The sequence below is a fragment of the Myxine glutinosa genome, chromosome 3 (genome assembly GCF_964187855.1).
Source record: "Myxine glutinosa chromosome 3, kmMyxGlut1.1, whole genome shotgun sequence".
Taxonomy (NCBI): Eukaryota; Metazoa; Chordata; class Myxini; order Myxiniformes; family Myxinidae; genus Myxine; species Myxine glutinosa.
Genome location: NC_136263.1, coordinates 138,256,729 through 138,269,542, shown reverse-complemented (window position 1 = coordinate 138,269,542; position 12,814 = coordinate 138,256,729). Strand labels below are relative to the sequence as shown.

Genomic DNA, 12,814 nt, shown 5'->3' with positions numbered 1-12,814 from the left:
ATAATAGTCTGTCAGGTGGAGGGGTCCATTGGTACCAACTGGGTGGTCAAGGTTTATTGGTATAATTTGATAGCTCTGTGTGTCAAGATACCATTTATGCCTGGTAGCAGTTTCAAATGAGTATCTTTCACTTCAAAATTAGTTATTCAAAGGAGCCTCTATCAGTTCGATGTCCAGTACAAATGTCCTTGTAAGTCATTTACATTCCAAAGATTCTGGTCATATGCAGTGCATTCAGAAAGTATTCAGACCCCTTCACTTTTTTCACATTTTGTTACGTTGCAGCCTTATGCTGAAATCGTTTATTCATTTTTTCCCTCATCAATCTACACTCAATACCCCAGAATGACAAAGAAAACAGGATTTTAGAAAGTTTTGCAAATTTATTAAAAATAAAAAACTGAAATATCACATTGACATAAGTATTCATACCCTTTATTATGACACGTGAAATTTAGCTCAGGTGCCTCCCATTTCTGATGATCATCTTCGAGATGTTTCTACACCTTGATTGGAGTCCACCTGTGGTAAATTCAATTGATTGTACATGATTTGGAAAGGCACACACCTGTCTATATAAGGTCTCACAGCTAACAATGCATATCAGAGCAAAAACCAAGCCATGAGATCGAAGGAACTGCCTGCAGAGCTCAGAGACAGGATTGTGTCGAGGCACATATCTGGGGAAGCCTACAAAAACAATATCTGCGGCATTGAAGGTTCCCAAAAGCACAGTGGCCTCCATAATTCTTAAATGGAAGAAGTTTGGAACAACCAGGACTCTTCCGAGAGCTGGCAGGCCGGCCAAACTGAGCAATCGGGGGAGAAGGGCCTTGGTAAGAGAGGTGACCAATAACCCGATGGTCACTCTGAGCTCCAAAGATCCTGTGTGATGGGAGAAACTTCCAGAAGGACAACCATCACTGCAACACTCCAACGATCTGGGCTTTATGGCAGAGTGGCCAGATGGAAGCCAAACGGTTCAATCTTGGTTTCATCAGACCACAGAATCTTGTTTCTCAGTCTGAGAGTCCTTTCAGTGCTTTTTTGCAAACTCCAAACGGGCTTTCATTCGTCTTTCACCGAGGAGAGGGCTGATCCCTGCAGCAACAACAACATGCATTTTAAGGCCATTTTCCCTGCTAAAGCGGGGGTTAGCCTTGCGGTCCCCATGACAATCTTCTCCATTTTGCCCTATTTTCTGCATCTCTCCTTGTTAACCCCCTTGCCCGCATTTCTTCTTCCACCATCTTTAGCCAAGTCTTTCTCGGTCTTCCCCGTCCTCTACTTCCTTCTACATTCATTTCCATCACTCTTCTCAACCAGTCACTTTCATCCTTCTGTTACGGATCCCGGATTTAGGTGAATTACTATTCAAGTCATTGCTTATTAATGTTTATTCTATTAAAGGTTGTTGTGGTTAAATGGTTAGAGAGGCTCCGGATAACAGGAGACCGGAAACGGGATAGTGAACCGGAAGAAGAAAAGACACGACGTCCGGGAGAAGCGGCTATCTTCTTCCTCGCCCAGCTCCGATGCGAGCAGTGTCGATATTGATTAGCGTTGCGAACGCTGTTTGAAAAGCCCATCTGACGAGAGGAGTTATCTGCGCGGGGTGATTGCCTGTTACCTGTCAGGTTGCTGTGGCTTCCTGGAAGGAACCAAGCGTCCGGCACTGTTCGCCTCGACGCCTCCGAGGGCGTGTACGAGTCGCACCTTGGGCCTCGCGCGCTTTGCTTTGCCCGCTTTGCTTTGCAAGGAGGTGTGCGCTGCAGCAGCTGTTCCCGGTACGTGACGTGCACGTTTGGAGCACGTCAGCCAGGGGTCCGTTCAACCGCCCGTGTGCGGGGAAGTCGACCTTCACCTTGGTCTGGAGGGGCCCAGAGACATTGTGAGGGACAGTGACTATTGAGGGGTCGTGAGTGGGGAAAGGGGGGAAATATATGAGATGGCCATCTTAGTAATATTGTGATTGATTGTTGATTGTTGTTGATGGATTGAGAATATATTATTAATTAATCCGGATCCTTGGTGTGGGGTTGCTTATTGACCTGAATTGTTTGTGTCTTTCATATTGATTGCATTACGAAAGCGTATAGATCATATATCTTTCTGGCGGGGTCCTCCCACGGTCCGGGGGTCACCAAGACCAGGCAGTTACCGGGAGGACCACGTAATAGAATTGGGGGCTCGTCCAAATTACAATTTGCAGATTCGCAATTGGGTCTACGTCCGGGATCTATAAAATTTTCTAAATTTTAGTCCGGGAAAGAATTCCCAAGAGTGGGAACTTTTCCAACGTTCCCAAAATTGTTTTGCTCTGCCGACAAAACAACAAAAAAAAACAAAAAAAAAACAATAGCAATAATAGTAATACTGTTGCTTTTCTTTGTTGGAAATTTCTGGGGTGAAGGTTAACAGGTGTTACCAGTAGTCACCATGGCGTTTGTGGCACAGAACTTTGCGGTAACCCCAAGTGAGGCACAGTTCCGAGCGTTACTAAAGTCGGACCTCTTGAAATTGGCCAAACATTTTAACTTGGAGGTCCGAACTAATTTGAGGAAGGCAGAGTTGCAGACCGCGGTGATACAATCTATGGTGGGATTAGGAACATGGGACGAGTTAGCCTGGGAGTGGCTACCCGAAGAACCAGAAGACGTGGAGCTCCGGAAACTGGAGTTGCAATTACGGAGCCAGAAACGGATCAAAGAAGAAGAAAAGAAAAGCGGAAAGGGAATTAAAGGAACGTGACATGGCGCTTCAGCAAGAAATTAAATTTAAGGAGCTGGAGTTAATGAGAGAACGGGGAGAGGTACCACCCTTGCTGACTGGGCCGACACCTAGCCAGAACACCTGGGATGTGGGCAGACATGTGAGGCTGGTTCCACCCTTCAGTGAAAGGGAAGTCGCTAAATTTTTTCCACACTTTGAGAAAGTGGCTCGACAGTTAAACTGGCCAGAGGAGGCCTGGACCATACTAGTGCAAAGTGTGCTGGTGGGTAAAGCTCAAGAGATTTATTCGGCGCTACCAATGGACCAATGTGCAGATGAGGTATTGAAGAAGCACATTCTCAAAGCGTATGAGTTGGTTCCTGAAGCTTACCGGCAAAAATTCAGGAATGCCAGGAAGAGGGAGAGTGAGACCCATGTGGAGTTTGCCAGAGTGAAAGAAAACATGTTTGATCGGTGGTGTGAGTCAAAAGGAGTCGGGAACGACTTCGAAGCATTGCGTGACTTGATCCTGGTGGAGGAATTTCAACAGTGTGTCCACGAGGACATCAAAGTGTACCTGCAGGAAAAGAAAGTACCGAAGTTGTGGGACGCAGCCACCATGGCAGATGATTATGCCTTAACACACCGGATAGGGGCCCACGAACCTAACTCCTCGCCTAGATTTCCGCAGGGGAGTGGTGGAACAGCAGGTGCGGAGAACGACAATACATGGCGGCGGCCTCGAGATGATGGGGACAACGCTGATACCCGAACTGTTCGAAATCAGAGGGCGACGGGCCCAAGACAAACTTCTTTTCCGGGGGGCCCGAGGCAGACCACGAGTTTTTCCTCCGGGCCTACTTGCGCTTTTTGCAAGAAACCTGGACACTTGATGTCCAGTTGTTACCTCATGAAAAGGGAAAACCCAGAGCGGAGTCCGACTATTACAACTCCGAATGCGATGGCAAGCGTAAGAAATCGCCCACAGAAGAGTTACCAACCATTTATTTATGAGGGGTTGGTCTCACTCGAGGGAGACTTGACTAACCCAAGACCGGTTAGGGTATTGAGGGACACAGGAGCCCATCAATCCTTAATGCTTGAAGGCATTTTGCCATTGTCAAAGAGTACCGCAACTGGTGATAGTGTTCGGTTACAAGGGATCGGTGGCTGTGTTAGTGCCCCACTTCATGTTATCCATTTGGAATCCGATTTGGTGTCAGGACCAGTCACCGTCGGTTTACAAGCCACGCTTCCTGTAGAGGGAGTATCTGTGATTATCGGGAATGATTTGGCCGGGAGGCAAATTTATGGTAACCCGAGGGTGGGTAAAGAGCACCACAGGGGAAATAACACCACCCCAGCTCGGGATGGCGATAAAAGTGCCAAGTTATTTGTAGGGGGACTGAACTTCAACACAGAGGAAGAAGTTCTGACCTCTGTCTTCAACAGATATGGGCCGCTGGTGGAAGTGCGGGTGGTAAAAGACAGGGAAATGCAATGGTCAAGAGGGTTCGGCTTTGTCACGTTTGCAAGCACAAAAGACGCCAGGGAGGCAGAGAAGAATTGGAATGGTAAGGATTTGGAGGGTCGGACCATAACAGTAGGGAAGGCATTTCGTAGGCGTCGAGAGATCTACAGAAGAGGACCACTTGGCGGTAGTTTTGGTGTTGGCAGCAGCCGATATTACTGTGGAGGCTCCCAGAGTTACGGCATCTCCCGAAAGAATGATTGGCAGAGGACTGGCCGAGAAGGAGGCCGCCAGTCAGGTGACTGCTGGGACAAGGGGTCCCACCGTAACTGTTAGGAGTCCGGAGAAGTTGAAGCCCTCTATATACGGCGGAGCCGCCGAGCCTGGGCTCCTACACGGGCTAACCGTGAACGCCACGTTCTTAAAAGGCGTCCCGGTAGGGAACGTTCCTGAACGGACTAACCGTGAACTCCACGTTCTTAAAGGCGTCCATGTAATGAACTTTCCTCCCCGGACTAACCGTGAACCCCACATTCCTTAAGGCGTCCATGTAGTGAGTACTCAGCTGGGCCTCCATCCAAGAGCAACTAGAAGTTGTTGACGCTTGGTCTAGAGGGAATTACCTTGGAATCTCTGGGGGGTTTTGGTGAAAGTTTGTTGCTTTATTTTTGAGATGCGATAATTGTGCCCGGGGGGAACTGATGATTTGGGGTATCGGGTTTGTTTATCAAAGTTGGCCGGCACAGAAGGTTTTCGCGGGGTTCAAACTTTCTGTCTTGAAGGGGGGGAGTGTTATGGATCCCGGATTTAGGTGAATTACTATTCATGTCATTGCTTATTAATGTTTATTCTATTAAAGGTTGTTGTGGTTAAATGGTTAGAGAGGCTCCGGATAACAGGAGACCGGAAACGGGATAGTGAACCGGAAGAAGAAAAGACACGAGGTCCGGGAGAAGCGGCTATCTTCCTCCTCGCCCAGCTCCGACGCGAGCAGTGTCGATATTGATTAGCGTTGGGAACGCTGAGTTTGAAAAGCCCATCTGGCGAGAGGAGTTACCTGCGCGGCGTGATTGCCTGTTACGTGTCAGGTTGCCGTGGCTTCCTGGAAGGAACCAAGCATCCGGCACTGTTCGCCTCGACGCCTCCGAGGGCGTGTACGAGTCGCACCTTGGGCCTCGCGTGCTTTGCTTTGCCCGCTTTGCTTTGCAAGGAGGTGTGCGCTGCAGCAGCTGTTCCCGGTACGTGACGTGCACGTTTGGAGCACGTCAGCCAGGGGTCCGTTCAACCGCCCGTGTGCGGGGAAGTCGACCTTCACCTTGGTCTGGAGGGGCCCAGAGACATTGTGAGGGACAGTGACTATTGAGGGGTCATGAGTGGGGAAAGGGGGAAAATATATGAGATGGCCATCTTCGTAATATTGTGATTGATTGTTGATTGTTGTTGATGGATTGAGAATATATTATTAATTAATCCGGATCCTTGGTGTGGGGTTGCTTATTGACCTGAATTGTTTGTGTCTTTCATATTGATTGCATTACGAAAGCGTATAGATCATATATCTTTCTGGCGGGGTCCTCCCACGGTCCGGGGGTCACCAAGACCAGGTAGTTACCGGGAGGACCACGTAATACTTCCTCAACACATGACCAAACCATCTCAACCTGTTCCTCTTCACAGCATCCATCACAGGCTCTATTCCCATCATCTTTCGCAATTCATCATTTGTCTTCCTTTCTCTGAACGATACTCCGCACATCCACTGAACCATTCGCTGATCCCTGCAACCTACCAGTTAATACCATGAGAAACAAACATAAATGAAGCAACTCAGCAATCCAAGCCTATACCGAGGTTACTTTCTTGGGAATGGTACAAATTGTGCCACATGCTCGAATTGGACGTTGGTTCTAGGCCAAGACACAAACTTTACAAATCAGATCCAAGCTGGTATTCAAAATACAAATGGTTTAAAAATCAGAATAAATAAACTAAATGGTCACGAAGTAAATAACCTCCAACCCAAACTGGCTAATCGAGAGTAACCATGACACTGTGGCGGACACGAAAGCACTGACGTGGTGACATCACCCCGCACACCGAGTGGGGGTGGGCCACGCCCGGGAGAGAGGCGTGGCCTCACGACATACACGACACGGGGCACGCAGCCCTGAGAGTTCAGTGTTACAGTGAGCTCTTGAATAAAGACTTACAAATTACCGCGTTGTCCGCTTCCTCCTCGTTTACAAACAGCGCGCGTAACACCGCGCTTTAACACCAAAACTTTCAAATCAAAGGATCAACTTTAATATAGCATCTAGAACAAATGGGAGGGGGGAGGGGGGAGTGCCAGGAGGAATAAAAATGAAGAGAACCCAACATGTGCGATATTAGAAAAACGAGCAGCTCACGCTGTTGCCTTCGTGCACGAAATAAAACGTACGTGGAAAGGCACGAGACAGATCGGATGGATGGAGGACCATGACCGAGCTCGTTGAGGTCCGGTGGGTATATAATATAAGGGGAACCCCGTTGGAAAGGCCCGTTCAGACACGTCTTCCGATCAGTACTCCTGGGACTGCGATCCCTTCTTGCCGGTGGTGCGGGTCCCCGCGGGTGCGTGTCCAGATTTCTTAGGGAGCAGCACGGCCTGGATGTTGGGAAGCACGCCGCCCTGAGCGATCGTCATTCCACCGAGCAACCTATTCAGCTCCTCGTCGTTACGAATGGCGAGCTGAAGGTGCCTCGGCACGATGCGCGTCTTCTTGTTATCCCGGGCGGCGTTCCCAGCCAGCTCCAAGATCTCGGCAGACAGGTACTCGAGCACGGCCGCCAGGTACACAGGAGCTCCGGCACCGATCCGATCCGCGTATTTTCCCTTACGCAACAGTCGGTGGACGCGTCCGACAGAGAATTGTAGTCCGGCACGCGAGGACCGTGACTGCGCCCTGGCGCGAACCTTCCCTGCGGTCTTTCCACGACTAGACATCTTCACAAAGCGTTGTAGACCGCAAAACTACAACTACAACTACAACTACAACAACAATTACAACAACAACGACGCTGCGCGGGGGGAGTGTGCGTCATCACACCGGCTCGGTTAGCCGCCATTGACAATGCGCGCCGGACCATGCGCTCCACGGGGTTACCACGAAGGGGCTCCTTGTCAGTCCCCCGTCAAGGGCGGAGCCTGGTAAACCCCCCCGCACGCACCCAATGAGAAGCAACGTGCCGATTCCACGAGGCGGAGCTAACGAGCCGAGGGCGTGTCACTCCCCGCCGGATATACGAAGCGACTCCCCAGAGGTGACGTCAGATGCGCCCCCAGCTTGAGACGACAAGACGCCACCTCGAGCGCTGTGAAACCTCCTGCATCTACTGGACCGTACAGTACCCTGTCCCTGAGCCCAGGTGCACCTGGAGCCATCGATCCTGCCTTTCCTAGCCATCAATCCCCGTGTGAGTCAGCCTTTTGTCCCGTTTATCTGTCGTCTGTTGGGGTTAATATAAGATTGTGTCTAAGTGCTTGTCTTTCTATGCTGTACCTCTCGTCCCTGTAATCTGACCTTCCGAACGAATATAATCTCCTCCGGAGGTCTTGAGAACCGTATCCATGGTGTCGTGTCATTTTAATCCCAGCCGTGTGTCTTTTCCTTCATTGATCTAGCGTAGCGCGATTAGTCAACGTTCGGGTATAATTGGGTAACTTGTGCAGACGTGGTCATACCAAAACCGCTCGGTAAATAACATCTAAGCCACGTCTGTAACAATTGTTTGTTACAGACGTGGCTTAGATGTTATTTACCGAGCGGTTTTGGTATGACCACGTCTGCACAAGTTACCCGATTATACTCGAACGTTGACTAATCGCGCTACGCTAGGTCAATAAAGGCAATAAAGGAAAAGGACACACGGCTGGGTTTCAAATGACACGACACCCAGGGTTCAGTTCTCAAGACCTCCGGAGGAGGTTATATTAAGGCGGAAGGTTAGATTACAACTACAAGAGGTACAGCATAGAAAGACAAGCACTTAGACACACTTATATTATTCCCAACAGACGACAGATAAACGGGACAAAAGGCTGACTCACACGGGGATTGATGGCAAGGAAAGGCAGAATCGATGGCTCCAGGTGCACCTGGGCTCGAGGCAGAATCGACTCGGTCCGGTCCAGAGATGCGGGTAGGTGGTCTTTCTGTCTTCTACCGACTCCTCTCCGGCCTTGCTCCCCCAGCTCTCTCTGTGCGCTGTCCCCCAAATATTCCTACAGGTCGCACAAGATCTGCCAGCAACCCTCTGATGGTTAAACTGCCGAAATCTCGGCTCTCTGCTCACCTTCACTCTTTCATTCCTCTTTTCTCCCGCCTCTGGAACAAACTCCCACACTCCCTTCAATCCCTCTCCTCCCTCCGGGTCTTTAAAACAGCTGTTCACCACCATCTCTTATCTTCCCCCATCCAAAACCTTGATCTTTTCTACCCCCACTAATTCACCCCAGATCCACCTTGTTTGAAATTCCAACTTCTTTCCTGGAAATCCTGGCAGTGTCCATATGTTTATACCTCTCCCACCCCCCCCCCCCCCTTCACATGCCTCCCCCCCAAAGCCCTCTCCCTCCCACAGATCTCTCGATGTCTCCATGTCCCTCGGTCCCTGCTCTCAAATGTTGTGTTTGTGTCCTTCCCCCTCTCTCCCCATCTTGTCTACGGCTCCCGATGTTATTTGTTTTATGTGTCTGTTTGTCTTTCTGTGTGATTAATGTTCGCTCTTTCACGAGCCTCGATCTTGTATACAACAAAAAAAAAAAACAAAAAAAAAAAAACCATCAAGTAGCCCAAGAGCAGGAGCACCACCACGTGAACCACAAGTTATTTCGTCGGAATAAGAAGCGTGAGTGCAGCCGACCTGCCGGCGGAATCGGGTTTTATAAAGCCGTTAGTGGGCGGAGCAAACTGGATTATAACCAATGGGAATGTGGTTTACAGATATGCTCGGCCAATCACTTTGAAGGATGCTGCTGTGGGTGAAAACGATTATTTTAGGCAGGATACAACAATGATGAGGCAATAAAGTTTTTTGCTTTTTATATTTGTAAATCAAGTGCTGTTATCTTTATCAATAAAGCTGTATCAATAATATATTATCAGTTATCATGAGATTATTGTCAGTTATCAGAGTTATCAGATAACTATCAGTTTATTATCTATCTTGTTAACTCAACATTATCTTCGCCGTTGGAACAACAACTACGCCTCCAATAATGCGATCAATCCAGAAAAATGACTTCAACATTACTACTACTACTACTACTACTACTACAACCACTACTACCACTACCACTACTACTACTTCCACTACTACCACTACCACTACCACTACTACCACTACCACTTCTACTACTACCACTACTACCACTGCCACTACTACCACTGCTACCACTACTACCACTACAACCACTACAACCACTGCAACCACTACTACAACTACTACACGCCATTTTGCTGCTCCTCGAGCCGTGCTATTTTCGCCATTTCCTCCTCATCCTCCTCCGTTTTCGTTTGTATTTTTGTTTTGTTTTGCATATCTGAACCGAGTTGGTTCATTTTCTTGCTTTATTTTGACGTTCCGTTTGATTTAATTAGTCCTTTTGGTTTCAGGCCTAGCCTCGGCGTGCGGCCACGCCCGTGTGGGACTAGTTATGCCTTATTGCGGCGATACCGTTAAAGTACTTAGCGACCCTTTTGTTCCTTTGTTTAATCACCATTTAGTGTGCTGAAGTTGCACACTCTATTGAGCCGGTGTGTGAGTGAGTGTTATTTGATTAATAACGTGTTTTTGTTACCTTGGTTCTGAGAGGACAATTAATTATTTTTGAATCATGCCAATGCTTACTGAATGGGCTGATGTTGCTGCGGCCACTTCTGGTGCAGGTGTGGGAAGGGGGGGTGGGGGGGGAAGCACACCCGTTTCATTCTTTGACAAGGAAACATGGCGTGAGATGCGAGTTGGGACAAACTACCCAAATGTGAGCGCAATGCCCATTGTGGTAGATTCATCAGTAATAGTTGCAGCCTCGATTCAGTATACAAAAAACAAAAACAAAAAAAAGTCTCTAAAATGTATGGAAGAGCTGTGTTCTTCCTTAACCCTCTGGAGTCTACTCTTAAACCATTACACACACATCGAATCCAGGAGGCGGTAATTGCGCGGTAAATTTGAATGCGGATAGAGCCGATAAATTCGGCTTGTAGACATTTCGGTGCATGCGTGAACCCCATAGAATCGGCTTGTAGACTCCAGAGGGTTAAATCCGAGGCTGCAGCGAATAAGGTGATAGAGAAAGGCATTGTTGTACGAGGATTATTTGTCGAAGTAGAACCACTTTCGAGCCTTGGAACACCAATCATACTCTCTAACATGCCTCCCTTTATTGCTGATCATGTGGCTGTGCCATTCTTGGAGCGATTGGGGGTGCTAAGATCACACATTAGGCCTATTTTTCTTGGATGTCGTGAGCCTGCACTACGTCATATCTTGTCTTTTAAAAGACAAGTTTCCATTGAACTGTACAATGACATGGAATTGGAGGGATCCTTTGTCATTCCGTTTGAAATATTTGTAAGGCAAAGGATCACTTGAGAGCAGAATGTCCCACTGTCTCATAGAAAGTGTCTGCTCCTAGGAGCCTTAAACAGCAAAAGGGAAATGGGAGTATCACTCGAGGTATCAGTAAAGAAGTACCTGCTCCTCGATGATGTCCAGAAGAGTCGAAGGAAGAGGAAAGTAGTACTTCAGAGGTTTCTGTGCTGTGTCCTGGCCCTAGCTTACCCTCAGACATAGACCAATGGAAAATGGTAAAGTTAGGGAAAGGGAAAAGAGCACAGAAGAGAAAATCGGAGCCAGAAGCTAAGGGGAATGGTGATCATCAACCAACTTCTGAAGATACAACTGATAAGGACATGGCAAAACGATCAACAAAGTCGGGGGCTCTGGAAAAAATAGAGATCGTTGCAGAACCTGAACAAATGGAAGAAGAAGAAGAAATAGGTACTCATCCTCAAGTACCAGATCATGAATGTGATCGGCTGCAAAGTGTAGCTAATGACCTGCCAAAGAGCGAACAGAGAAGCAGAATGTCTATAACTAAAGCCAATGCGGTAATGACGACTGACCCGGGGACATCTCCTGACTTGGCAGAGTTAAAGGAGACTGAGAGGTCTGTTGTGAGGATGGTACATCACACTGCACCAACAACAGCTGCAAAGAAGCTTCACAATATGCAAATTGAAGCTACATCCGCAGTGGAGGTTCCTCAAAGAAAAAACACCCACGAATGCTCAAATGAAACTGTGGAGTCCATTTCTGTTGAAGAAAGTATACGAAAAGAACCAATCATACAAGCAGCTGAGGTCGTGCCTGTACGGATTGAGGTGTTGAATGCTTCCTCTGTATCCACAAGATGTCCAGAGAGGGAAGTCGACAGGCACGCCTCGGGAGAAACACCTCAAATGGATGAAACTCCTCGTTCCCTTGGAAGTAGCATCCTCAATTCCTACAGCTTTGTCTAGTGGGGCAGCAATAACTGCACCAGTAATACCGGAGGAAGTTTCATCTGTGTTGCCAGAAGCCTCTGCCAAGCCTGTTTTAAGTAGCGACGAGGTAGAGGGTGAGGCACCCAGAGAAAACAAAACAAAGGGGAGAGACCATGAGATCCCAGACAGTGACGACGAGGAGAGCATTGGGGACTGGGAAGATCAAGGAGCGATGATGACCTTTGAGTCGGAACTGCCTTTAGGGCATCTTTCTTGCATTCCTGGCAATGAAATTTTAGAGTTCTTTGAAAAAAGTTTACATAGCAGGAAGAAAGTGGAAACTGCCTTAAAAAGGTGGAAAGACGACAATTTACTTGTGCATTCTCTAGAGTCTAGATGTACTGAGAAGAGAAGGACACAAAAGTAAGGCTTCAGGCTCAGCTGAACAAGTCCGAGTCAGGAAGTTTCTTTCACAACTGTTGATCTATGGGTCTAAGAATGAATTAGGTTGGGTTTTTCTACTTTGCGAAAGCAAAGAATTTTGATTTTTCATGATGACCACAATAGGTTTTCGTCTTGGATCATTGAATGTCAACGGATGTAAAGATGCATTTTGGGTGCATCAAGTATTTGAAGTTTGAAGGAGAAATTTGGAGTGGCGTTTCTACAAGAGACCCACACAACTCAGGTTGATGCTTTCAGATGGAGAAGTCTATGGCAAGGATCGGTGTATTTTAGTCACTTAACAGATGCGTCCTGTGGGGTGGCTATCCTCTTTTCATCACCCTTAAAGGCCGATACACTTGTGATAAATGAGGTCAGTTTAGGCCGTTTGTTACATGTGAAAATACGGTGTGAGGATGTTGTTGTTAACTCGTGAATGTTTATGCACCATGTGTTGGAGCTGGGAGAGTGCGTTTCTTTGACCAGATGCGAAGATTTATGCTTACCTTACCTGACGAATAATTCGTAATTTTTGGAGGTGACTTTAACTGCACTCTCAATCCCTCACTTGATCGTGTGGGTCAAGAGCCGCATGGTCCTTCTGCTAAAGCTTTACAAGAAACAATAATGCAGCTCAACCTGAGACATTTGGCAT

At 47.7% G+C, this 12,814-nt stretch overlaps 1 protein-coding gene across 1 annotated transcript; it reads right to left on the bottom strand.

The window, feature by feature from the left end:
- Positions 1–6,537: 6,537 nt before the first annotated feature.
- On the bottom strand, positions 6,538–7,169 carry LOC137423963 (histone H2A-like). Its single transcript, XM_068111480.2, has one exon. The coding sequence runs from the start codon at positions 7,167–7,169 to the stop codon at positions 6,744–6,746; it is 426 nt and encodes a 141-aa protein (XP_067967581.2). The 3' UTR covers positions 6,538–6,743.
- Positions 7,170–12,814: the final 5,645 nt, after the last annotated feature.